The following is a 27,490-nucleotide window of genomic DNA, read 5'->3' as shown; positions in this document are numbered from 1 at the left end:
TCGCTAGCATAGCATTGCAGCCTCCGAACATTGGTGGGCGTGTCTATATACTCTATGATCTGCACCAAAAGCCTATCAAAATAAGAGCAAGCAACTTCGGGTGTTTCTGTAGAACAACATTTCCCAGTTCTCTACAGGAGGTGTATCAAATTCATAGGCCAATGGTACTTTAACTAAACCAGCTTCGAGTCGCTAGTCTGGACAGCGCTCCTGCATGTATGTCGCTCGACTCCATTACAGTAGTAGGTAAATCATCGCTGCTAAATGACACCGCCTGGACAAAAGTGAATCCCAAAAGAAACAGATGCGTGAGACGATCAGTCACGTGCTGTATGCGTGAGCATTGCCTTAGCCCACATTTTCTGCCCACTTGCTTTGCTGTGGCACAACCAAGAAACAGAAGAGCATCAATCAACTCATCAAGTACGTCAACAACAATGTTAATTAAAGGGACACGCTGAGCATTCTGCACATGCCTGTAGTTTAGTGTACGATATCTAAATGGCCAAGAGATCTTTCTTCTTTGATGAAAGATGCATGGAAACAAGAGATTCTGTCACGGTTAAAATTTTGCACTAGTGAAGGTTATCACCATGAGATGCCAGAAAAGCCATTTAGAGTTGTGTATAGAAAGGTGAGGGACAGGAATGAATAAATAAAATGACTGTACACGTTGTCTTGTCAACTGTAGAGAGGCTCAGGACTCTCTCAGTTATCAAGTTCAAACTAGACATATGGCATTTCTTCAAGATGTGCCCAAGTTTGATCTACATGTACAATTTGATGAATCCCGGCTAAACAAAAATGGCATTGTTATGGAGCCATATGGGGCGTTCATATTTTGTTATAAATTTTGAAATTGATACTACAAAGAAAGCTTGAATGAGCAGACAAACAGTGATTAGTAGAACCCAGCAGAATATACATGAATGGCATCATGCAATGGGCAACAAGTGTAGGTCACTCCCAATATGGCTGATTTCTACGTATATGGCACTACATCATTCTTGATGAATGTTGGTATAACTGAATTTTACCAGAAAGTAGTGGAAGTCCATCTGGTTAACTAAACCGGCATGCTGGCATAAGGCAGAGGAGTGGTGTGCTGATATAAAGGCATGGTGTACGAGGTAAGCGGGTGACACTGCTCTTCTGCATGCTCTCAACATGGCCGAAAACGTTGAAATCCCTGATGTGGCGCATGAACACTTTAGGCCCATAAGCTAGGGATACGTAAGGAAAGCGTGAATGCTCCTCCACGCTGGCTGAGGCAAGGTCCACTTGCATATGGGCGCTTCATTTCACAGGATCACAGTTCTCTACTTTTATTGAAGAATAAGGGAGGCACAGTGAGGGTAATCAGTTACCCTGCCCCTCCTTCTCCACTTTTTACCACCCCTGAGATTGGTCATTATTGTATAATGTCATTGTTATACGACTGCTGTGGGTAGGTTCATTCGACAAGTCCCCAGAACCCCCATAAGTACACACCTGACACAAGTGGACTAGTGAAATAGTGGACATCTACCCACGTTGCATCTCAGAAGATTGCAGCATAGATTAACTAGCACTCTTATACAACGGAAACCGTTCTAGCGACAATCGTCGGTAGATGACTAGCGTACCAAAATTCACGTTCCCACATGTACATACTACCGAATAAGATGAAACATTGGCGGGAATGTACTTTGGCAGTTTGCTAAGAAATTGATGGGAAAAGTATGTTGGCGGATTTCATTTTGGCAGTTGGACATCGTTGCTTGATAGCTGATATATGTCTTACCATAGGTGATCTTGGAGGAGTTTGTGATTGACAGCTGGGTTCGTAGCTCACATTTCCCTAACTTACTGATCTCCAACTACTGAATAGTAATGAATAACTGCTGTACGTGTAAGTGCAAAGAACGTGACACGCGTGAATGTGACAGTCCAGCTTCATTCACATAGCCTCACAGTCTCATTCATAGGCACAACAGACAGCAAGCAGGGATTACTTACCATCTTATGGAAACATTCGCACGATGTAGGTACCACCACGTCACCATCATATAGCTGATCCACGTGCCTGATAATGTCAACGTATAACGATGACTAAATTAATAGCAGAATATATACTGGCAGTCGCTGAAATATCTGGCAATCCGCCAAAATGAATTCCCCGCCAATATATCATCTTATACGGTATATCCTATTTGCCTTAATAAGCAATCCTAGATATGCTTTCAATTCTGTCACATTTTGTGGGGTGGGTGCTTCCGTTATTGCCCTAAATTTGTCAGTTGACATAACTCTGTTTTGTGAATGACATGTACCAAATACACTACTTCAGATTGGCTGAGGGGAAAACGCGGATCCACAGCTCCACGGGACTCCACGTCCAATATAAATTTGGGAATCTCGGATTTAGACTGCCCAGTTACTGTCACTTTCTGCTGCATTTATGTTTCATTAATTATTATGCTTATTATAATTATATTATATTAAGTATTAATTATGAAGTTGTACCTCTAGATATAAGTTAGCAGTAGAGATTAGTAGCACCATACATGTGTCGTTTGGCCCTCCATGATGCGGAACTGGGGTCTTTACCCCCATCTGGGCTCCCACCAACCCGGCAAGTGAGCCCAGCAGGGTATATGTTTCTGTGCAGTCCACACGGCAATCAATGACTAGCCAATTCGATATAGACTGCAGGCATTATGGTGACCGCAAACATCGGGACAGCATGCCTAGTGGATATTAATGACCATCAGGAAGCACTGAACGTCAACGTCAACAGAACTCCCCAACGATTAAAACAAGTCATAGTCTCATGGATAAAGTTAGAGAAACATGAGAAAAGAAGACAGACAAGTTTCATAATTTACTGTCGTCACTGGGGTCTAAGCCCCAAACCATGGAGCGGTAGCCATTGTCGCTAACCACTTATTGTTGTAGCTATTACTAGTTGCTTCATTCTTTCTATCAGCACTCCAACTCACAATCCGGTGTTCTGAAAGGTGTACAATCTAGACATGTAACAAGCTCACCATGCTTTGAGCGTTCCCATATACTTACGTAATAATCCTCAGGGTGGCGCGATGGGTGACAAGGAGTCTTAAACTCTAGCTATGGACGCCATCTGTCAAGTTTTTATGTGTCTTACAACCATGGAAACTCTCTACCGTGTGCCTAGCTAGAGTTATTGCACCACAGTTGGCTCCGGCAAGTCTATCTACACACGACGTCCCCTTTCACAGCTTTCTCTGTTTGCCGCTGCGACAGGGTGAGGGCGCAGTACAGGCGCTAGATGGCTATAGAATGTGAGAAAGTCGATCTGCAAGCAGAAATGTCTTCAGAACCTCAGTAGACGCATGCCCAATTTTGTTACTTGTATCTGTGTTATTTCATCTACTCACAGTAGAAAATATCAAACGACAAATTTCAATCAGAACAGTTACGAGAATCGGTCAGTTGAATTTGACCCTCTACCCAGTCATCACAGGTAGCTTAGAGATATGTGCTTTAGCTAGAGATCTCCCAACTCAGTAGATCGTTTTTGCAAAAGAAAACGAGACCAGTCACTGCAGTCTATTGGACCCATGCCCAAATATATATTGGACGTGGATCCATTTCCGTGGATCCGTTTCCATGGATCCGTAAAAGAGTTTCCATCATCCTTTGAAAGATACTGGAAGCCAATGAAACACCAAACTGTAGTCTATTATACGTATATAGTCCTCAATGAGTATAGATGACTACATACTTACGTCATTTCTCATTAAGTACAAGCAGTTGATACGCTCTATCCAAATCCAGCGGTGTAATTGCTGTCCTCCTGCTATTTGAGCGAACAAGTCTTCAATGCGTGCCATCGGATAAATATCGCATTTAGGTACTTGATTCACGTCAACAGATAGTCTCCACAGATTCTGACCTTTCCATTACTTTTCAATACTGGAACTAGCTTTGAAGGTCGCCCACTCCAAATACTGTATTGGCTCAATAATTCCAACTTTTCTAAGATTGAACAATTCTTCTTCTATTTTCTCTTTCAAAGCATACAGTACTTGTCTTAGTTAGTAGAACTTGGGACTCGTTTCTGTCACGTCATGTGAACAACAACAAGCCTATTGCAAACTAAAACAACGGTTAGTGTCAGCCAAAGTGATAGCACACTTTAATCCACAGCAAGAGTCAATCCTAACCTCCTATGGGTTAGGTGCTGTACTGACTCAGAGGAAAATATGGAAAGAAAATCCAGTAGCATTTGCATCAAGGAGACTGACAAAAGCAGAGAGGAATTACGCACAGGTGAAAAGAGAAGCGTTGGCAGTGATTTTTGGTCTACAAAGATTTCACTGATATCTGATCAGTAGAGACTTTGAGCTAGTATTAAGCCATACACAACTGGTAGAATTGTTGGGGGGAAATACGCCTCTTCCGCCAATGGCATCAGAGAGCATCCATCAATGGGCCATGATTCTATTGCGTTACAGTTGTAATACAAACCAAGCTCGCATATTGGCAATGCATATGCCTGCAGTTCCTTACCCTTACAAGTACCATAAACAACTAAGGAAGAACAACCAGAGACAATCCAATTTTACAGCAACTAGACATGTGACTGGTATTGGAAAAAGACGTTAAAATATGGACGCAACAAGACCCTACACTGTCTAGAGTACAATATTATGTCAATCATGGTTGGCCAAAAAAACCCCTAATCAAAGCAAAGAATCGTTACGAGCGAAAGCAAGTGAATTATCTATAGAAAAGAAAACCGTATTATGGGGTATAAGGTAATTGTACAACCACAAGGTCAACAACAAGTTTTGGAGGAGTTACATGCTGGTCATCCTGGGATGGCACGGATGAGAGACTTAGCCAGAACAATAGTCTGGTAGCATGGACTGGATGGGGACATCAGATGCAAGATCCAAAGTTGTTGTAGTTGTCAAAAACAAGGAACACACTACCAAAGATCCATTGCATCCCTGGTCTTGGTCCCATCAGCCGTGGAATGAGGATGCACAGAGATTATCCTGAACTATTGCTAGGAAAATTCTTATACTAACTGATGCACATTCAAAATGGATTAAAGTACAACTTACAGAATCAGCTGCGACAAGAAATATACTAAAAAATTTAGGAAACTTTTTTCAACTAATGCAATTTCTGAAAACTAGTGTTAGGCAAAGGGTTAGCATTCACCAGTCAAGAGTTGAACGCTTTTGTAAAATCGAATGGAATCGACCACATTAAAACAGAACTGTATCATCCGTCAAGTAATGGGCTGGCGGAAAGAGCGGTGCACCTAATGAAGGGCTGTCCCTAGCAAATCAAGGAACATTGACATATCGCTTGACACAAGTGTTGTTCAGCTACCGGATCACACCACATTCCACGACAGAAATATCTCCTACAGAATTGTTAATAGGTCACAAATTGCAATTAAGTTTCAATTTGTTGCACCCCAACATGGAGCAAATGGTACATAAAAACCATGTCAACAGCAATATTTCTACAAGGGTAACCAGAATAGTATAATGTACTTATACAAAGACTTTACGTGCCAATAACAACAAACAGAGGTCATCCTTGGGTAAATGGCATAGTTCAGTGCAAGACAGGCCCCTATCAAACTGGAAGACGGGAGGATAGTCAAACAACATTTGGAAAAGATTCGAAAAACATTCAAATAGAAGACCTGAAGGAAGGGAATCAGAAGATCTACTAGTGGAACCAACAGTGATACCAACGCAATATCCACAGGATAGACCCTCCTCAGGAGCATTGATATCACCGAGAAAACCCAATGAGTGGGATGTCACACCAGACTTATCAAAACAACCACAACACAAAGTTAATAAACAAGCAGAACAGGACGCTAGGATACCATTGCCGGAGATTAAAACAGAATCTAGAAGAATTCAGACACACATGGAACCAACTTGAGCATCAGGTCTAGGTTGCCAACAAGACAGTGACTCGAGTCCGCTGTTCCAACAGCAGAATAAAAGCACCAGACAGACTAAATTTATAACAAATTAGACTATTATGTTGTAATGCCTTCAGTCACATAGTAGGGGGAAGAGGGCATAGTATATCCATCCGGAACTTGGATGCTTGGATGTTGGGTGGCTTACATTTCTCATGTTTTAGCAAAAAGCTACAAAAACCTAGCTCAAGACAAAAAATTGCTTGTTGTTAGTATGCAAAAACAAATTCTTGACTTGCTCTAGTTCAAATGAAAACAACTCTGAGTATATACAAACTACTGTAGAGACGAAATTGTATTAATTAGACATTGTCCATACTTTAATTATAAGTTGACATTTGTGGCTTGATATATACTGTATCACGTGTACCATTAGAATTCTTGCAAAGGTAAGAAGACAATTACAGCTCAGGCAGTAACAATTTTGCTCAGATTCATATTTAAACAGTGTTGTCTCCAGGATCTTTCGGCAGAGCAGCCCGCTCTGCCTTATTCTAAGCAACTAATTTAAGCTTTTAGGTAAAGTAGATCATCCAGATGCCAAGACTTGAGGATCTCAAAGTAAGCTTATTAAAATAATTAGCTAAAACAGCGGATGGCACCTAATTATGCGGAGCACTAACACTTTTACACCCAGGCATGCAGCCCTTAACCATGCTTTCGCAGCTGGTGTTCACGTGCAAGTTGGTATATACATATACATGTCAGCAAAGTGCATGTCTCATGTTGGCGTCGAAGAGAGCTATTGAGTCTTTCTTTACGAGCAACGCTGTCGAAGATAAAAACACCTGCATTGTTGAAAGAAAACGAGCGGCAACTGATGAAGCACAGGACAACAGGAGTAGATCGCCAGTGGCTAAATGATTTCCCATGGCTTCTGTAGTGAAGCAGAAAGGAGACACAGTCATTGCTGTGCTCTTTTTGTCGAAAGACACAATCTAGGACTAAAAGATGTGCACTAGGGAAAGCCATTTAGATTAATATCCGATGTAAAACGATCACTCGCCAAAGTCTGCTAGAGCATGTGTACGAGAAAGATTTGGTCGCTAAGACTATTTGGTCTCTGGCAATTATCTCGCACTTATTGGTTCCCGAAAGTGTTTAATTGGGGCTTATTTGGTTTCGGCCACCTGTGGGGACTATTTGGTCGTGGGGACTAATATGAAAGCAACCTGTGCACTGTTGGGTAAGGTCAACAAAATTTCTAGAGCTTGATACAGTTGAGGTTCATTGATCTGTAAAATATAGTTTTAACTGCCATTGGGTGTGCCATTGGGTAACGCCCACTTCACCAAGAATATACCGCTCTGCCTTCTAAGATTTCTGGGGAGAAAACTGCATAAAACTTTGATGCTAACTGCTGATGCATGCACATAACATTCCATGACAAAGTTTCCTCACGAATCCGCTGTGAGTCATGACCAGTCGCCACAAATATCCGTGAATTCACTTTGAAAACTCGCAATGCGCAAATTCGCTGTCAATTGCTGTGCATTCACTGTGGATTTGCTGTGATTTCTTGCAGATTCACTACTGACTCGCAGCAAAATCACTACTAAAAACTCGCTGTGAAACTTTGTCATGGGTTATGTGCTACTATCACATCAAAACAGATATCCAACAAATGAAAAAGCAACAATAACCCTGAGTGACTACAAGGATCCCTACAAACCCACTTCCTAGTAGATTCACACCTTTGTTAAACAGTATATCATATTAATTAGAACACAAAAAGAGAATTCATTAACAATCACTCCTTCTAACAACTTATTTTAAAACCAATCCTGCTATTGACATTACCATTTAGACAAAAAAATTAGGATAGTTTCCTGTCACTCTCACATTTGAATTGTGGAATAAAATTGATATTAATGATCTCCAGAGGTTTTCTTCAAAGATTGATGGTTTCACAAACTTTGATCTGCCTGACATCAACATACAATAATCGTATAACATTAGAATACAGTTAATATATCCATGTATCAACCTATAGCTGTTTTAAGCAAGTTCGTCCACAGGGTTGTGATCAGGTTGAGAAGATGAACAAAGACCAAGAAACTGTCAAGTAGAAAAGTAATTGAAATATAAGTATGACAGTATTTTTGCAAATAAATACTTTGCTATTGTGCTTTGACTGTTCCAAACTTGTTGTTAAAACAAAGCACCTTGCAGGAATATTAGCATGCACAGCAACATTTATGTATCTAGAAATACTACGTCCTGTGAAAGGTCAATTTGTAGACATGGTCCAAACTACCTGACACGAGACTCTACATCAAGATTTGTGTTGTCCACCACAACACTCCTTCTTCGTTGAAATGCTGATTCAGATAATTGAACACACATCTGCCATTAACCGAATGCATCCTAAAACAAGTACCAACAGGATCTCTATTACCAGATAATAACATCTCCACAACTTACTCTGTCTACTCTACAATAGTCATGTGGAGTAAGGTGTCTCAGCAAATGTTGACTTTCCACCTATAATAAACTGTAACAAATCCAGCATTTACCGGTTCGTAAAAATAACTCTTACTTCCTGGATAGAAGAGAGGAGAGGAGAGGAGAGGAGAGGAGAGAGAGGGATGGAGGGAGGGAGAAAGAAAGGGAGAGAGGAAGGGAGGGAGGGAGGAGGGAGAGGAGGGAGGGGAGGGGAGGGAGGGGAGGGGAAAGGGAGGGGGAAAGGAAAGGGGGGAGGGGAAAGGGAAGGGAGGGAGGGAGAGGGGAGGGAGGGAGGAGGGGAGGGGGGAGGGGAGGGGAGGGGAGGGGAAGGGGAAAGGGAAGGGGGAAAGGGAAGGGGGGAGTGGAAAGGGAAGGGAGGGAGGAAGAGGGGAGGGAGGGAGGAGGGGAGGGGAGGGGAGGGAGATAGGGGGAAGGAGAGAGGGAGATAGGGGGAGGGGAGGGAGATAGGGGGAGGGGAGGGAGATAGGGGGAGGGGAGGGGAGGGAGATAGGGGGGAGGGGAGGGGAGGGAGATAGGGGGAGGGAGATAGGGGGAGGGGAGGGGAGGGAGATAGGGGGAGGGGTGGGAGATAGGGGGAGGGGAGGTGAGGGAGATAGGGGGAGGTGAGGGGAGGAGAGAGGGGGAGAGGAGGAGGGAGAGAGGGGGAGGGAGGGGAGGGGAAAGGGAGGGGGAAAGGAAAGGGGGGAGGGGAAAGGGAAGGGAGGGAGGGAGAGGGGAGGGAGGGAGGAGGGGAGGGGGGAGGGGAGGGGAGGGGAGGGGAAGGGAGGGGAGGGGAAAAGGGAAGGGGGAAAGGAAAGGGGGAGTGGAAAGGGAAGGGAGGGAGGGAGAGGGGAGGGAGGGAGGAGGGGAGGGGAGGGGAGGGAGATAGGGGGAAGGAGAGAGGGAGATAGGGGGAGGGGAGGGAGATAGGGGGAGGGGAGGGAGATAGGGGGAGGGGAGGGGAGGGAGATAGGGGGAGGGGAGGGGAGGGAGATAGGGGGAGGGGAGGGGAGGGAGATAGGGGGAGGGGAGGGAGATAGGGGGAGGGGAGGTGAGGAAGATAGGGGGAGGTGAGGGGAGGAGAGAGGGGGAGAGGGGGAGGGAGAGAGGGGGAGGGAGAGAGGGGGAGGGAGAGAGGGAGAGGGGGAGGGAGAGAGGGAGAGGGGGAGGGAGAGAGGGGGAGGGAGAGAGGGGGAGGGAGAGAGGGGGAGGGAGAGAGGGAGATAGGGGGAGGGGAGGGAGATAGGGGGAGGGGAGGGAGATAGGGGGAGGGGAGGGGAGGGAGATAGGGGGAGGGGAGGGGAGGGAGATAGGGGGAGGGGAGGGGAGGGAGATAGGGGGAGGGAAGAGAGATAGGGGGAGGGGAGGTGAGGGAGATAGGGGGAGGTGAGGGAGAGAGGGGGAGGGAGAGAGGGGGAGGGAGAGAGGGAGAGGGGGAGGGAGAGAGGGAGAGGGGGAGGGAGAGAGGGGGAGGGAGAGAGGGGGAGGGAGAGAGGGGGAGTGAGAGAGGGGAGGGAGAGAGGGAGAGGGGGAGGGAGAGAGGGAGAGGGGGAGGGAGAGAGGGGGAGGGAGAGAGGGGGAGGGAGAGAGGGGGAGGGAGAGAGGGGGAGGGAGAGAGGGGGAGGAAGAGAGGGAGATAGGGGGAGGGGAGGGAGATAGGGGGAGGGGAGGGAGATAGGGGGAGGGGAGGGGAGGGAGATAGGGGGAGGGGAGGGGAGGGAGATAGGGGGAGGGGAGGGGAGGGAGATAGGGGGAGGGGAGGGGAGGGAGATAGGGGGAGGGGAGGGGAGGGAGATAGGGGGAGGGAAGAGAGATAGGGGGAGGGGAGGTGAGGGAGATAGGGGGAGGTGAGGGAGAGAGGGGGAGGGAGAGAGGGGGAGGGAGAGAGGGAGAGGGGGAGGGAGAGAGGGAGAGGGGGAGGGAGAGAGGGGGAGGGAGAGAGGGGGAGGGAGAGAGGGGGAGTGAGAGAGGGGAGGGAGAGAGGGAAAGGGGGAGGGAGAGAGGGGGAGGGAGAGAGGGGGAGGGAGAGAGGGGGAGGGGGAGGGAGAGAGGGGGAGAGAGAGAGGGGGAGGGAGAGAGGGGAGGGAGAGAGGGGAGGGAGAGAGGGGAGGGGAGGGAGAGAGGGGAGGGGAGGGAGAGAGGGGAGGGGAGGGAGAGAGGGGAGGGAGGGAGGGAGGAGGGGAGAAAGAGAGGGAGGAGGGGAGGGAGAGAGGGGGAGGGGAGGGAGAGAGGGGGAGGGGAGGGAGAGAGGGGAGGGGAGGGAGAGAGGGGGAGGGGAGGGAGAGAGGGGGAGGGGAGGGAGAGAGGGGGAGGGAGAGAGAGAGAGGGAGAGAGACAGACAGACAGACAGAGACACAGACAGACAGACAGACAAAGAGACAGACAGACAGACAAAGAGACAGACAGACAGACAAAGAGACAGACAGACAGACAGACAGACAGACACAGATAGACACAGATTTGTGTAAATGAAAGCAGCTCTTACTTGACACAGTAAAACTTCCTCTTTGCCAAAGTTTGCAGTTAGTTCAACTATACAGTAAATAACCATTCCACAATTAAGTTAAACCAGAATATTCTAAAGTAGACTACAATGTAACATTTATCGACCTTGTTGCTAGAGCAATTGCCGTCCTCTATGTTGTAGGACCGGACCACATCCCAGTACGACACACTGTGCATTTGGAAGGTTTACAGATTCATGCCGTCTGTCACAAGGCAGAAGCCAACAAGAACGATATCGCGCCGACATGTTGAAACTACATTGAAATCAATTTTATGTTGGTCACGTGACGGTATAAAATGAAGAGGCATCGTCTGCAGAATCAAGTTGGTAAAGACAAGTAAAGGGTCATTCTCACTTGATCGAGTATGGCAAGTATGAGACCTAAAATGGAAAACGATGTTGGCACCGCAGGTAATTCTAGAAATAAAATGAGCTGTTGCAGATAGACTCTGAAAAGCGTTGGATGAATGTTAGGCGTACTAACTAGATATCAATCAGATTTCTTGAATCTACCGTAAGGCTTTTTAGTTGAAGTTGGATAACGCTTCGAAGTTCATTAATTAATTAATTCGTTCTTGTAAGATGCTCTAGAGATCTAGCTAAAACAAAACAAACTCTCCCGGATGTCTAACGCCTTGCATTCCTTTTTCCTGTCCATGGTCTACCTTGCGCGTTCAAAAGGAATATCACGTGACTATTATTATGAGAACAGCCACATGTCTAATGTGCTTCTACTTTGTAACAGTACAGACGCACTGTTGAACATTTAAAATAAAAGCCCAACAACGTAGATGACATGATTTACAGTTAATATCTAGTTTATGTTACACACACCAAATGTTTTATTTTTGTTTTAATTAAGATTATAATCTAACAAATACAAACAAATTGAAAGAAAATGAAAATATTAGTCACACTTCAGACTTTCTATTGAATATCCACCACCATCCCCTCCTGCTGTGATGAGTTCTCCATTCTGAGTTGAGAATGCAGCATGTCCCCACCGTTTGTGTGTCATGTGTGGAAGAGGAAGCCATTTAGTAGATCTCTCATCATATAATTCTACAATATTAGAAGGAGGAGAACCAAACCACTGTTGTGTCATTCCTCCAGTCCCCAACAGTCTGTTACTGACTGATGTTAGTGGAGGCCAATCTGTGGTTGTAGAGGGGATTGTTCTCCATTTTCTATCACGAACATCTGCACACTCAACAAAATTATTAAAGTAAGGTCCATCAGTCATTCCTCTCCCTACAAACACTGTGTTGTTTGTCATAACAGAAGAACAGGAACTACGTTTTGTTTGCATGTCATCCACCTTGGACCAACGACTGCTGTGAAGGTCAAACACACGTGCTGTGTTCACTATCTCCAATGACTTAGTCCTACCACACACCACATACAGTGAGTTGTCATGAAGAACAACAGATACACCATCCAACTGCAGTTCGTTTGGTAGAACTGTGAGGAAACACCACTTGTTGTCTTCATTCAAATAAAATTGTTCAATCACAAACTGATCTTTATCTTCATCCTTTACAAACACCAGACACACTACCTTCCCGATGTAACCATTCTTTCTGACAAACTTGTCCCACTTATCATGTTTATAAGTGAGAACATGCAGATTACCATCATCACCTCCTACCGCTAGTCTGCCTTCAATCTCTCCCGTTCTATTATACACCCAACTGACACCAGGCATGTGTAAATTCCACTGCGTCCATGATGGCAGACTGAAATTGATTTAGAATCAACACAACATGTACAATAGAAGGAAACAAGAACAATTATAAAAATTAAATTAAAAATACAAACAAGTCAAACATCAGCTGTCTGTATTTAGTACAAAATAAACATTTTATAAAACAATCAAACTTCATATTAATTAACACATACATTACAACAACCGTTTCTTATCAACTATACTTTACATGTAATAATTTGCTGTAAGTATGTCCGTGCAAAGTGAAAGGTTTGTGAAAGAGTGTAAACATGTTAATATCAACAATGTTATATGTACACACACACGTACACGTGCACACACACACACACACACAATAACCATAAATATCAATTGTACCGAGAATGACATCATTTTATATATAAATTAACTTGTGGAAGTGTGTGGACTGTGGTGTGTGTGTGTGTGTGTGTGTGTGTGTGTGTGTGTGTGTGTGTGTGTGTGTGTGTGTGTGTGTGCAAGTATGTGTGTTTGTGTGTGTGTGTGTGTGTGTGTGTGTGTGTGTGTGTGTGTGTGTGTGTGTGTGTCAGTGTGTGTGCGCATGAAATTGTAGGAGTGCTAACCAATCGTAAATGATCTACACCATTCGTGAATTGGTTTAGATCCTCAATTGAGTTATCTAGTGTTTGCATACGGTCTAATCAATTTGGAAACGGTCTAACCAAATGCGAATTCGCAAACGGTTTAGACGATTTGCGAACGGTTTAGTTTCACAATCGGTTTATATCAATCAGTGTGTGTGTCTGTGTGTGTGTGTGTGTGTGTGTGTGTGTGTGTGTGTATGTGTGTGTCTGTGTCTGTGTGTGTGTCTGTGTGTGTGTGTGTGTGTGTGTGTGTGTGTGTGTGTGTGTCTGTGTGCGTGTATGTGTGTGATGTGTGTGTGATGTGTGTGTGTGTGTGTGTGTGTGTGTGTGTGTGTGTGTGTGTGTGAGATTTGTGTAAATGAAAGCAGCTCTTACTTGACGCAGTAAAACTTCCTCTTTGCCAAAGTTTGCAGTTATTTCAACTATACAGTAAATAACCATTCCACAATTAAGTTAAACCAGAATATTCTAGAGTAGACTACAATGTAACATCTATTTATCGACCTTGTCTGCTAGAGCAATTGCCGTTCTCTATGTTGTAGGATGGGACCACATCACAGTACGACACACTGCATTTGGAAGGTGTACAGGTTCATGCCGTCTGTCACAAGGCAGAAGCCAACAAGAACGATATCGCGCCATGTTGAAGCTTTATTAAAATCAATTTAATGTTGGTCACGTGACTGTATGAAATGCAGAGGCGTCGTCTAGAAAATCAAGTTGGCAAAGACAAGCCTTGAAGGGTCATTCTCATTTGGTCGTGAATGACAAGTATCAGACCCAAAATGGCAAACGATGTTGGCCCTGCAAGTAATTTAAAAAATAAAATGAGCTGCTGCAGGTAGACTGTGGAAAGCGTTGGATGAATGTTATCTAGTATCTAGATATCAATCGGTTATCTTGAATCTACCGTAAGGCTTCTAAGTTGAATTTGGATTACTCTTCAGGGTTAATTAATTAATTCGTTCTTGTTGTAATTAAGATGTTAGTGCACATGTTTTTTTATCTAGTATCTAGATCAATTATTGAAGGTTGTGCTTTAGTTCCAGTAGTTGTACGTACGAGTTAATTATGTGCAAGAAAGGTAAGCTACATGGTGGGAAGCAGTCTAGTGAGGAAGATGGTGTAATTGTGACAGGATCACTACCATCTCCATTACTATTTTTCCTTAACAGAGTCTGCACTGTATAATGTATAAAGTAGAGACGATCTTATTGTCATTTGTTTTGAAACAACTGACTTTTTAGGGTTATGTCTTTATTGACACAATTTATTATTGTGTCGCTGTGCCCCTCGATGATGGGTAAGTGGGGTCTTTACCCCTATCTGGGCACCCACCAACTCGGCTTATTTATTATAATTGTAGGAGGGGAAACAGATAGCCTATTAATTGCATGTCAAAGGAAAGCTGCATTCCATTGCTGGGTATCAAAACCTTTGATGTCATACCATATATTATGGTAGTTTTGACAAGACCAGTTTAGCCTGTGTTGTTCATGACGGATGAGAGTTTTGTTCTAAAGCGAATTGGCTGGAGAATGTTGCTCAGAGATCAGAAATTGGGTTAAGATGGAGATGTCAGACTTCAAAATTTGGAAGGTAGCTTTCTTACGGGGGAGGGGGGTTAACATCATACATGCAGAATCTGAGAAGAGGTTGGGCACGATCATGAAACGCTGGACCACAGCTATTTGAAAATATTACAAAACAAATTGAAATTAGACTTTGCAAAATATAAAGTTCTATAAATGCAAACAAATACGTAGTTCATTAGATTTTTTGATTCAGACATGCAGGTTGAGCATGCAAGGATACTTTTACAGTTGCTTTTGTGGAAAACTGGGACTCTCGGGTGGGCAAATTGATTCAAAATTAATTTTTAATATATCTAAAATATATTATCATGTTCTTTGTTAGAGATAATATAAACAATATTGTGATTGAATCAAGAAAAAATTACTTTTTAATGCAAAGCACAGTAAAATTAGACTATTTTGTTAGAATAAAAGAGAATTCTGGAAAAACTGTCACCCAAAGTACAAAACAGTTGTGTTCCTGTTTATTTGAAGTACTGTACATATCTTTGACACAAAGGCTATTTTAGTATCAGAATTAGTCAGATACTGATAGACGTCTAGAGAAGTCATGTCACAGCTGTTTGTTCTTGTATGGAGGTGAATGCAACGTGATACGCTCAAACTCTATAAGCAAGTAGCTATAATAGAAACTATTATGGTGGTGGTTTTTGCACCTGAAAGTTTGGGGTCTGATCTTGAAACTGGTTGATGTTTGCATGTTACCCGCGTTCTTGTTTTGCTTCTGGTGAAACTTCAGTACTGCATTTTAGTACATACTGCAGTTGGAGAGGTTTTCAGGCGTATCATGTAAGTCCAACTGTTCCCAGTAAAAAATGATTTCAGGAAATTTCTCAACATGGTGAAGCTACAAAGGAGCTAGACGGTTGTTCTTAGGATGGATGCCACAAAATGCGTTCAATTTTATTGACAGTGCCAAGGCTTTCAGACACGTTGCTATCGTTTTTCAGGAATTGGTACCCATGTGATTGAAATGATTTCTGGATCAATTTGTCTAATATAGAATGTCGTGAACAACAATGCTGTCGTGTTGCCACCTGAGGGCATTCATCAAGGATATCTTTTGGTCCTGTGTTTTAATTCTCTTTGCTTATTGACAACATTATGATAGATTGACAGTATACTTTCTAGGCATCATTAGTTTAGCATATATTCAGGTGCTCTTTGCTTTGTTAGCTAATTAACCAATGTACATATGGTAGATGCATTTAGACGTACTTAAAAACGGACAATTTAGCAAAGTCGGTTTTCATATCCATGACCTATGGCTGTTGCTCATTACCATTAGCAGCGAGAGATGAATTATTCAATGGTGATGTTTGTTTAATGTTATTCCATTGAAACCTAAATTATTTGTGTCCATTTGAAACCATGCATAGTATGTCTCTACATAAAGTTGCTAAGTCAGGTAACAATCTTTGACAGCAGTTGATAGAGCTGAATGAGCTATAATATATGCTCTTACTGATACATTACCATACGACTCCGGTCTCAACAATCAGGCTCGATGACCTAGTTTGCAATTGTTGCTGTTCTTCATGACTAAGTGATTCATAAATTAAACGCGCTTTACAGCACTGATTGCAAATACAGAAAAATGCAACTTTACAAGATTACATATACTCTGAGACGAAGTGCACTCTTTATCCACTTGAGTATGTGAAGGATTGTATTTTAGCGGAGATAATACAGTCCGTTGCGGGAAAGTAGGAAAGCACGGAGTGAGACATAGAGATGATAAACAAAAAGCACACCAACCGCACGGTGAAAGCTCTTCAATGAGTTGGAGCAATTCCATGGTAGTCCTTGGAACGACCAAGCTGAAGGGAACGTTATCTTCTAAACATAATTTCTTAATTAAGTTCTAGCGTTGTATTTCAATGGTCGTTCTTACCAACTTTAAAATATCCGAGACTTTGCAATTGACCACACAGTAAGTTAAAATAATGCAGGAGGATAGTGTAGGATTTCCTACTTTCTATTTCCGCTTGTGTGACGGATCCATTAAGGTTTTCTGTACCATGTAGAATAGAGAGCATAGCATGCTGCTAAAACTAAGGTGCTCTCAGAGCACCAAATCTGGTTCTTGGTAGACACTCTGTAGGGTAGGGTACTCTGGCAGGTGTCCTATTCTGGTGCTCTTGCATAACCACCTAGGGTTACTGGTGTACCACAGATGGTGCTCCAAGAACACTTAACGGAGTCATATAGCCATCAAACTGAAACAATCAAAACTGGTGTATTTCTGTGAAGTAATTTCATAACTCTATCCATGTCCTTACAGAGTACTGAACTGGCACTATGACAGATCATGTAAGTTGGTTGGCTTGAGTATATGACAAGCACTAGCTCCTTACTGAGTTTGCTTTCATCATGCATGGATGTCCTCACAGGATGGAAGATTAGTTCCAGAAGTGATGTCATCTCTGGTCTCTATAGCAACAGAGAAATAGTAGCAGTTTCATCAACAAAATCTCTGAATGCAGGACTCTTACCACGGTACAGTACATGCAGTTAAGAGCACTGTATATCGAACGTGACAGACAGGATTACTCCTTGCTGGAAACACAAAACTGACAGTAACATTTCTTGTTGCAACAATTGCTAATGCCTTACTCTGATAGTGTTTAGTTAAACTTCGAAAATGCTAACCAGTGGTGGCATCAGCAATGGCCATTTGCTAATTATCTTCTGACATAAAACCACTAGTAGTCCCTTCAAGGTCATTGTTAGTTGTATTCCAAGCAAGCCAGAAAGCGGAAAACCTCCTGATGTTTGCTACTCATTACAATGCTGCTGTCGCAGTATGGATGCATGCATCACTCACTGGTTTCTAAAACAGACCATATGAGTTCTCTAACAAGAGCACATTGAAGTCTTACCATAACTAACTTCAATTACACGCAGGACCTTCCTAAAACACATTTCACATCACTATATCAACAGCCTCGAACATGCGGTAATAGCTTTCTTTGATGCTGATCAGCTCCTCTCAATTTGTGAAGACAACAGTAGTGTAAAACCTGTCTCTTAGGGTGCCTGTTTACAGAAGTCCTCACAGGTATAATATATGATAGAATGCACTACTGATGTTCATAAAAATATTCATCAACTGGGACATTCACATTGATTCAACTCATATACTGTTACCACTGACACGCATACCATACATTTGGAACATGGTACAAGACACACTGAAATAACAATCACACCAATATCAACATAGCTCTTGATAATCTGTCCAAACTAGCACTCCATGTGGATAATGGTGCTTAGAAGGCACTTTGTGGCAACTGTTGTTTTCTCTGAAGACTGCTTTGCCAGGCAGGTTTCCAGGATCACAATATTAAAAAAAACGTAAAACGCTGCCAGCAAAGCCCCACAGATATCTGCTGCGCCTTAACTACTCCTAGTATAGCCTTCTCAATGACAACAAAATACTCTCTTGAACTACCATCAGTCGCTAAAATCATTGGACAGTTGCTCTTGCTTTGAAGCTTCTTGATTAACATCACTTGAATTCTAGAACAGCCAACTATGCTTTAGAGCTAAGCTAAGAACTGCATGGAAAGCAAACAATTAGTACAGTACTAGACTAAATCCACATGCTTCTGTAGGAAAGGTAGCCAGACAGAACGAGTAATGACATTAGTCTAATTGTTACTAACCTTTGCAACATGAAGTACATGAGACAACTTAGCCTTCTTCGCTGTACTAAGACACCAGCAACAACAGACCTCCTTCACACAATAAATCTACACCAAAAAGAAACCTATAACTTCACAAAATTCCCTTTTAACCAGTACAGCACAGAAATTACCACCACCTTCTGATGCTCTTTGAGAAAAGTACAGGTCCATCGAACACTATGGCATGACGATGCTGCCCTCTCTTTGCAAGATTAATGATCTTCCAGACCACCTAGTCTTCCAATCAACAGACATTGTCTCCTTCACATCAGCTTCCCTCAAAATTCGACCAAATTCAAGGAAGAGCTTAAAATACATGAAGCATAATAGCATATAAGAAGGAAAGCTTATTCAAACTAGCTAACTTCATCAACGCATCTCAAAAATGGGTGGGTTGCAAGAATTGCTGACACAGCCTGAGGATCACTCATTACCGAACCCTTCTGAAAAGGAAAAGTCTGGTTCATCAGTTGCACCACAACTTCTTTAGAGGGATTGATCTTTATGTATAACTCCTGAAGCACCTTAACGTGTCGATTATAGGAATGAACATCTCCTGGTTGAGGTGGGGTATGACCTTGAACTTAGCAGTTAATGATTTTCTTTTTTTGGGTTGTGGCTGTTGATACTCTTGGCAACCACTTGATGTAGACTTCACAGATCTCCGAAACCTTTTAAACCAGTTGCGAAGCATCTCAACCAGGTACTCCTACATAAAACACCAAACTATATGACTGATACAACAAAAAGATTGCAACTTTTCTTGCATGTCCATTTCCAACAGAATCCCTCACGAAAGAGTACTTGGTGCATATTTGATCGGCTACCAGAGTAAAGTCGATTGATGATGGATAGCGTTTGAAAGCAAAGACTCCATGTGCAACAGCAGTGATGAATTTTGCCATAGTTGTAACAGACATAGACCCCTTCTTCGGACCAGCCTCAACATCTGCCGAAAAATTTTGGGGAAGCAGAAAAGGCTGAGGAAGAGGACGTTCGCGGTCTCGGTCTGCACAACAAACATTATGATAAACAATAAGGCAACACATGTTCCAAACACAACTGCATGCACCTTTACTCTGGTTGTATTTACCCATAGTGATAACTAACATTTAGGAACATTCAACTGTTCACACACGCTGATGACTGTTGGTATATTCTTTGCAAATGCCATGACAATGGAGCTGCCCTAGGTTAGTCGTATACAGTCCATTACCATTCCAATGACAGCACGTCTTTGCTCCTACCCATCTCAACAATGGGTACATCTATTAGCATGCAAGACGAACTGCATTATGCATCACAAATTATAGGTGTAAAGGCAAACCATTTTATAGGGACTGTGGCCTCAATTGTGTGCAAGCTCATCACACCCATGCAAACATAACAACGTCATTTTCATTGTTCAGTAGCTGAATCATCAATGATGCAACTCTATCAGTGCAAGAGCATGTGGCCCAAAAATGGGTGGTGTCTTTCGTTTGGAATCGGTCTGAAGCCGATGTCTGCTCAGGTATACTTAGTTCTTATCACAACTTTTAACAAGTCTTGAAAGAAGTTGGCAATGTCTACAGTAGATCAGCCTAATAGGGGCAGTGCTGACTGTCCCATATGATGAGCTAAGCTACACCATGAAAATGATCGACTGACTTCAATTTTGTCTAGACAACTGTAGCTCCTTGCCAAACAACCAAGTATTCTGGCTGTTTGAATGTGAAGTATTGTACTGAAACACCACTGTACGCACAACCGCGACGAAATCCCTTTAACTAACGTTCTTGGAAACAGTAGAAAATCATTAGAATAGTACTAAGGCATACTGTTCAAATACACATCGTACATGGCCCAGGTGAGATGTTGCTGGCAGCAGATATGGGCCTTGAAGAAGTTAAAGATGCTAGTAAGTAGCAGCAACAGACCCAGTGTTACTCAAGTATAGTAAATGACTCCTGGCACAGGTACATTAACATTGCATACATATAGGTACATGAAATATGCATGATTGTCTCTCAGAAGAACCGAAGCCACTACAGTGGGTCAGTGAAGATGGCTAGTACAATAACATTTACAAAAGAATCACTGCTTGATCACTGCTGAGAACTAACCATCTGCAGGCAATGTGGAAAATGAAGCATTATTTCCACCATCGACAAGACAACTGGTATTAAACGAGGTTTGAAGTGCAGTAGATATACTAAGGATACCGGTACTTGACTGCAAGTCTGGGTCAGTATCATCAACATACGGAAGGTTGGACTCGCTGAAAACCGACGACCCTGGAGAAGCGGCAACTGATACACGCTGTTATTTACCAAAGAAAACGGCTCACCATTGCTACCAGCAGCACTCTCACAAAGTGGCCGGGCATATGCGGCATCCTGCAAACACAGTAGCTTAGAGTGCGTGAGCGTGTGTTGAACTAGAGATAGGCACCAGCTTGGTTTGGAAAACTATCAACACGAAAGCGTAGACAATGACGTAATCAAGCACATAGTCAACTCTAGCACCAAAGGGTTGACTTCTAAAATCACTGCGACTTTACCCTTGTTGTCAATCACCGTGTCATCCTCCAAATCAAGCCATTCTTCGAACTCTGACGAATACTGCTGAAATATTGGCTGGCCCCAGGTCTTAGGCTGGGAAAGACCCGCAGTGACGCTTCCCTGATTTGATCTACGTCGGTCTCAGGATCAGAAGAAGAACGTGAAACGACGTTCCTTCTCTGCCCGAAGCAGACACAGACACACTTCTTCCCAAACATGAAGCACGTGGAAAAGACTACAGTCGCGAGAATCACAAGGTCTGATGTGAGACCTCTGATCACCTGTTTAATACTTTTTGGCGGCACACACTGGAGTGAAGACGCAGGCCATCGTCAAAGGAAGACATGTACACTGGTGAACAGTCAGTAAATACATACGGGCTAAACTATAGCGCACGCTACCAATAGGGCAATTTTCTTCTGTTCAATCTGTAAAGGCGTTTGACGGTACTCGTTTTGGCATGTACTGCAGCACATTGCGGAAGTGCACTCTATGGATGCGGACTTTAGAGTCGTGTGTGGAGTGAATCACTGCCCAGCAGTGTTCACAAACACTCGATCGTTCCTTCAAGTCTCACGTCTGCGGGAAACACCGCGATGTCATCTGGTGAGAAGAGGCAGGCACCAGTCAGAGCCAAGCAACTGACAACTTAGGCGAACAATTTTGCGAGGAAGAAGGAATTTATGATGACCATGAACCACTAGCCATGCCACCTCTGGGTCTTGATCCAGGGACACTAAAATACACCTCTACTAAATTCTTGCTTAAATTGAAAGAGGGTCTAAAACTTAGGCAATCGGTTTGTGATGAGCTAGTTTCTGCAATAGATCGATCAGATGGTGGAAGCAAGAGTTAACCACGTACGTACAATTTGGACAGTTTCTGTAGACTGTTTAAGCTTTGTCTAGTCTAACGTATATCTCCATTCGTACTGCTACATGCTAAAACTGTAGAACTACTGGAAGCTGGACGGTCTGAAATTATACCAGCTTTGTTTTCTGATTCAGCCATATCAAACACCCATTCCAAGGATTTGAGACTAGGTACTTGCAAGAGAAGTTTTACAAGACAAAGTTTAACTTTCTGGTACTGATCAGTGGCTGTACCTCTATATATAATTGATATCAGCATTGTTAACAGGAGCCTAGTGAACGGTGCTTGGGAGTGACTCATGAAAGGACAGCGCCTGGAAAGAGACAAGTCAAAAAAAGACACTGTGCCTACGACTTTGATCTGGTGGCTTCATTAAGTCATTGTTAAAATGTTATCAAATTGCTGAACAAGTAAGTTGTGCGTAAAGGATGTAATGTAGCCGTAATTGGGTAGAATGTGTCTGTCACAGAGTACTGTGTGTGTGTGCTTGCTATACGTTTGACTATAAATTGATTTGTTCTGTAGGCCATGACTGGGCATTGCAGCACTGATGGTAGTTTGCGTGATTTTTGTGATGGGTCCTTGTTCAAGGAGCAAGAGTTCTTCAGGCAACACCCAACTGCTCTACAAATATTTCATTATTGTGACGATTTGGAAATATGCAATCCGCTAGGTTCAAATGTCAAAAAGTGCAAACTAGGTCATTCTGAAATAGTATTCCTTAGTTCGTTCACAGTTGTCCTGTACTAATTGTGTTGTACAATTTAGGAGCTTTCTACTATGTGTTAGGCAACATTGAACCTAAGCATAGATCTTCTCTGAGAGTCATCCAGCTTGTGACCTTAGTTAATTAGAACTAAACTGGTTGATGAATATGGTGTAGATGAAATGCTTAAGCCATTTGTTGAGTCGATACTGCAACTCAAACAGGTATTTGTGATATTCATCTCCATGTGGCTTGCTGTCTGTAAGTCTTGATTACAAGGGAGTTTCATTTACTGTTGGAAGCAGGCAGGAAGCAGTGACACTGTTTGGTACTCTGGCTCTGGTCTGTGCTGACAACCTAGTGGCTCACTCCCTGGCAGGCTACAAAAGTCTTCATGCAGCAGTCAGAAGATGTCGCTTTTGCTTGGCTACAAAGGACGACATGATAACAAAGGTTTGAAAAGTGTTTGCATTGTTCTGGTGGATGAAGCATTTGGTAGAGTGTAGTTCAATGTGTTGGTGTTGTTTCATTATTAGCTAGTGATTTAGCGGTAGTAAAATGGTAATGTGCAGTTTGTTGCTGAAGTCTTTGAAGCAAGAACTCGACAAACTCACAGGAACCACTGTGCTGAGCTTAATAGACCGTTGTCTGTTCACTTTAGCACCACATCTGGCTTGAACAGGGACTCTGTTCTCAACAGATCAACTGTCTTCCATGTTACTGAGGGTGTTGTCATGGACGCTATGCATGATGTGCTAGAGGGTTCATTAAGAACGGGAGATGAAGCTGATGTTGCATCACTGATCAACCACACCAATCCACCTTTGTTTAGCTTGCATGACCTAAATGGTCAAATTAGATCTTTTCACTATGGCCATTCTGATAGTAAAAACCAACCATCTGAAATTGGTGCTAAACGTCTTGGCAATGAAGGCAGTCACAATGTAGGACAATCTGGCAAGTACAGTCTGTCTGACAGTCCTGTCAATCAATAGTTCTTACCATCTGGTTTTACCAAGCCACAAAACTGTGGTGGTTAGCTCGTTACCTTTCTACTATGATTGGAGAATGGGTGCCAGAGGACAATGAGTTTGATGAGAATTTTTTGCTGCTTCTGGATTTGTGGATTTGGTTTTGGCATCCAAAACAACCTTGGCACAGTCGTCTCTGCTACGACAGAAGATCCAGCTACATCACAGAATGTTTAAAGAACTGTATCTATCAAGACGAGTCACTCCAAAGATGCACTACAACATTCATATTTCACAGTGGTTGCTGAGGGTGGTTGTGTTTGTGTGTGTGTGTGTGTGTGTGTGTGTGTGTGTGTGTGTGTGTGTGTGTCGGTGTGTGTGTGTGTGTGTGTGTGTGTGTGTGTGTGTGTGTCGGTGTGTGTGTGTGTGTGTGTGTGTGTGTGTGTGTGTGTGTGTGTGTGTCGGTGTGTGTGTGTGTGTGTGTGTGTGTGTGTGTGTGTGTGTGTGTGTGTCGGTGTCTGTGTCTGTGTCTGTGTTTGTGTCTGTGTTTGCACGCATGTGTGCAGAAACAGTTACACTTACTCTGCCTTGTCAGATTTATAAGTAGTTCACTGATTTGTAGCAGTGTTTCAGCACCAGAATAAAAGCTTATATCACAGCACCACCTGTGACATGTAGAGTGCCTTCTGACAGCACTTGTTTCCTCATATGGATGACAATGATTCTGCACATGTTGCTGTTTTTTTTTGTTTTATGGTGGGTCTGAAAATACTTGGTAGTGATGAAAAGACCTGATACTGACGCAATGTACACACACACACACACACACACACACACACACACACACACACACACACACACACACACACACACACACACACACACACCTTCAACCTTGAGTTCGCCCCTACTCACAATGGGTTGGCATTACAGTAGGAACGCCAACAAGAACGATGAAGTGCTATTGATAGGTCAAATTTAAGAGTGGACATGTTTCTATGTGTACTGTCAATTTATCTATGACTTGGTCCATGTGCTGGATGTGTCACACACACACACACACACACACACACACACACACACACACACACACACACACACACACACACACACACACACACACACACACACACACACACACACACACACACACACACACACACACACACACACACACAAACACACACACACACGCGCACACACACACACACACACACACACACACACACACACACATGCGTGCATACACACATTTAGTTCATATCACCCAGACTAGAGATTAAATACAGTTAGTAACTATGCCTGCATACATACAATGTAACATAGTATACGTACACACACATCTTTATTTTAAAGAATATGGCCATGCTGTGAAGATTGGCTTGTTTGATGGTGACTTACGCAGTTTTTTCTTCTTTTCAGAGTTGGACCACTACAACACGTTTGGTGCACGCACTTTGAGGCCAAGCACAAGTAGTTCAAGACTTTGGCTGGTGTTATCAACAACTTTATAAACATTTCCAAATTATTAGCCTTTCCTCACCAGCTTCAATTGTGCTTCCAGCTTTCAGATATTTTCCTTATTAATAAGGAACCAGAATTTGGATCCAGTAAATCCAAATCTATGTCATTTCTTCATTTTTCATGTGCTTCACTTGTTTCTGTCTAGTATCTACTGTTCTACTTAAACAATTTGAACATAAAGAACTCTTGAAATTGCATGGGCCAAGTCTTGATGATCAACTGCCTGTCAACAAGTTATAGGTCTTCTCCCAGATGTTGCAAAACTTTGTCTTACATGTTGTCGACCGTCTACCTTTAGAGCAGTGTCGGTGGCCATAAATGGCACAAGTTATCACACAGGAGATATTCTGGTTCTTCGATGTGTTGATGATTTTCCTGAATTTGGTGAAGTCAAAGAAATAGTGATTGGCACTGAAAGGGGAGTGGCGTTTATAGTCTTTGTTCTGCAGACAGATTCATAGTGCTTTAACCACCATTATCATAGTTATGAGGTCATAGAGTATGAAGAATTTAGTTTGGTCAAGCAAGATTAATTGCTTGACTTTCACTCTCTTTGTTTGCATAATTTGTTGGTATCTGACAGTGCAGTAAAGTTTGTCCAGCTCAAATAGAATATAATTCTGTAAAATTGTGACATGAGCTGTTTTCTACTACCATTATTATGATTGAAATAAAAGTGCATGTATGCAATATCTCAACTACCCGATTGAAGTTAGCACTTATTAAGTACTTAATACGGGCACCTCGTAGTGCTTCCGAGGTAGCACGTGGTTGCCACGGCAACTACACTGAGGTACGCACTTTGGTAGTGAATGCCAGACACCACGATGTTCCGTGAGACACCGTAGTACGTTACGCCAAACTGCGCTGGCGACCACAAAATGGTGTCACTAGGACACTCGTGTTTTAGCAGTGATGCACGTCTTAATTGTCTACAAACCCACCAAATCAGTTACTTTCGCTATTGGGTTGACGTAAAAAGCCACATACTTATGATAAATATGTGCATATCAAATAAGATCACTCCCACTAATGACAATCTGTAATCGAGCCAGGCAACGATTCGGTCATATTCTATTTCTACTCCTATCGCGTGTAGGATTGAAGTCTTTGCGACGTCGGTTCCATACTACCATATCAATCAAGTGTCTTGAGTCTAGGCTAGCTGTCATTGTTCTGTAGAGAGCGTCAATTTGAATTGAATACTGGTAAATACTGGGAAGAGCTTTCTTCACGGAGAAACTTAGGTGTTTGTACTTACAAGTCTGTTACTTTATTACTTCCTTGTTCACGATCGTTTTGTGCTTACATCATGTTCTTTGTATTTTAGATCACTTGAACTGTTTGCTGTTGTGGTCTGACCAGCGTTGGCCGTCAAGGTGAGCTGCAAGGCGCAAAGCGGTGGCGTTAGAAAATGCATGTGCACGCCCGGGTTGCAGCGGGGTCATGCACGCGCACTTGATCCGTTTTCTTATGACTTGGTCGATCAGAATGATAATCTGCAGGTCATATAATGTAAACCAGACGAGACATTGTTGTCCAGTAAACCTCTCCCTCTTTGAGTGCTTGGCACAGCCCATGTTGGTAGGAGGGACAACAGGTTTCTTATTTGCATGTCAAAGCTATCTGCTACCGCTATTGTCTAGAAGCAGAAATCTATACTGGGGGTTCCACACTTGGTTTTCAAACCCTAATGTGCTACGTTCAACAAGACAATTAGTTTGTTTTTGTCTTGTTTGCAAGAATTTCGTTCAGAGTAGAGAAGGTAGTGATCACTGGTAGCTTACTGTGCCATATATGTAGAATAGAGATCACAGCTTGTCTCTGTCTTACCAACCCGCCGATTCGGTTGCTTTCGCTATTGGGTTATTGACAAGAGATTTGTTCACGAAGAAACTTGAGTGACTGTACTAACAAGTTGGTTACTTCCTTGTTCACAAACGTTTTGTGCATACATCATGTTCTTTGTATTTTAGATCACTTGAACAGTTTCGTTGTTGTGTTCTGACCGGCGTTGGCTTACTAAGGCACCGTCAAGGTGAGCTGCAAGGCGCGAAGCGTTGACGTTAGAAATGTGTGCTTGCCGCGGATCATTCAGGTGCAGTTGCCCTGTTTTGTTATGACTTGTTCGATCAGAATGAGAATCTGCAGTGCATTCATATAATATAAACCAGACTCGACATTGTTGTTCACTGAACATCTCGAGACATGTTGAGTACTTGGCACAGCTCATATTGGTAGGAGGGACAGCATGTTCGTATTTGCATGTCAAAGCTATCTGCCACCTCTTTTGTCTGAAAGGCAGTATTCTCTGCTGCTAGTCCCACACT

At 43.0% G+C, this 27,490-nt stretch overlaps 1 protein-coding gene and 5 long non-coding RNA genes across 11 annotated transcripts; 2 read left to right on the top strand and 4 right to left on the bottom strand.

Moving 5' to 3' along the window:
• Positions 1–7,765: 7,765 nt before the first annotated feature.
• Positions 7,766–10,958, bottom strand: LOC134179125 (uncharacterized). Of its 2 annotated transcripts, XR_009969795.1 has the most exons (6): positions 10,911–10,958; positions 8,405–8,474; positions 8,238–8,347; positions 8,097–8,184; positions 7,968–8,038; positions 7,766–7,905 (listed from the first exon to the last, which is right to left on the bottom strand). It is a non-coding gene; the product is annotated as an uncharacterized LOC134179125 (long non-coding RNA). The 2 variants fall into 2 exon arrangements; XR_009969794.1 differs by having other exon boundaries at positions 8,238–8,474.
• An 879-nt stretch (positions 10,959–11,837) lies between these two features.
• Positions 11,838–13,887, bottom strand: LOC134179037 (uncharacterized). The gene is made up of 3 exons (XM_062645942.1): positions 13,764–13,887; positions 13,635–13,681; positions 11,838–12,667 (listed from the first exon to the last, which is right to left on the bottom strand). The coding sequence occupies exon 3, from the start codon at positions 12,634–12,636 to the stop codon at positions 11,839–11,841; it is 798 nt and encodes a 265-aa protein (XP_062501926.1). The 5' UTR covers positions 12,637–12,667; positions 13,635–13,681; positions 13,764–13,887; the 3' UTR covers position 11,838.
• A 2,478-nt stretch (positions 13,888–16,365) lies between these two features.
• LOC134179018 (uncharacterized) lies at positions 16,366–19,249 on the bottom strand. Of its 4 annotated transcripts, XR_009969744.1 has the most exons (9): positions 19,068–19,249; positions 18,909–18,986; positions 18,681–18,849; positions 18,523–18,609; positions 17,471–18,376; positions 17,350–17,413; positions 17,137–17,287; positions 16,749–17,073; positions 16,366–16,693 (listed from the first exon to the last, which is right to left on the bottom strand). It is a non-coding gene; the product is annotated as an uncharacterized LOC134179018 (long non-coding RNA). The 4 variants fall into 4 exon arrangements; XR_009969746.1 differs by lacking the exons at positions 16,366–16,693; positions 16,749–17,073 and having other exon boundaries at positions 17,075–17,153; positions 17,212–17,287; XR_009969745.1 differs by lacking the exons at positions 16,366–16,693; positions 16,749–17,073 and having other exon boundaries at positions 17,075–17,287; positions 18,675–18,849.
• A 66-nt stretch (positions 19,250–19,315) lies between these two features.
• LOC134179019 (uncharacterized) lies at positions 19,316–21,387 on the bottom strand. Its single transcript, XR_009969747.1, has 4 exons — positions 21,086–21,387; positions 20,873–20,993; positions 20,649–20,819; positions 19,316–19,552 (listed from the first exon to the last, which is right to left on the bottom strand). It is a non-coding gene; the product is annotated as an uncharacterized LOC134179019 (long non-coding RNA).
• A 1,103-nt stretch (positions 21,388–22,490) lies between these two features.
• Positions 22,491–25,809, top strand: LOC134178938 (uncharacterized). 2 transcript variants are annotated; one of them, XR_009969729.1, is made up of 5 exons: positions 22,491–22,659; positions 22,728–22,889; positions 22,971–23,118; positions 25,059–25,246; positions 25,306–25,809. It is a non-coding gene; the product is annotated as an uncharacterized LOC134178938 (long non-coding RNA). The 2 variants fall into 2 exon arrangements; XR_009969728.1 differs by having other exon boundaries at positions 22,945–23,118.
• Positions 25,810–26,332: 523 nt separating this feature from the next.
• LOC134177880 (uncharacterized) lies at positions 26,333–27,214 on the top strand. The gene is made up of 4 exons (XR_009969569.1): positions 26,333–26,423; positions 26,491–26,539; positions 26,964–27,077; positions 27,137–27,214. It is a non-coding gene; the product is annotated as an uncharacterized LOC134177880 (long non-coding RNA).
• The last annotated feature ends 276 nt before the right edge of the window (positions 27,215–27,490 follow it).

Source organism: Corticium candelabrum, chromosome 4, assembly GCF_963422355.1.
Source record: "Corticium candelabrum chromosome 4, ooCorCand1.1, whole genome shotgun sequence".
Lineage (NCBI taxonomy): Eukaryota > Metazoa > Porifera > Homoscleromorpha > Homosclerophorida > Plakinidae > Corticium > Corticium candelabrum.
Note: the sequence above shows the minus strand (reverse complement) of the source record. Positions and strands in the feature narration are given on the sequence as shown.

Bases quoted from the DNA above. Each gene is read 5' to 3' on its own strand.
- LOC134179037 (XM_062645942.1), bottom strand. From the start codon at position 12,636: ATGCCTGGTGTCAGTTGGGTGTATAATAGAACGGGAGAGATTGAAGGC.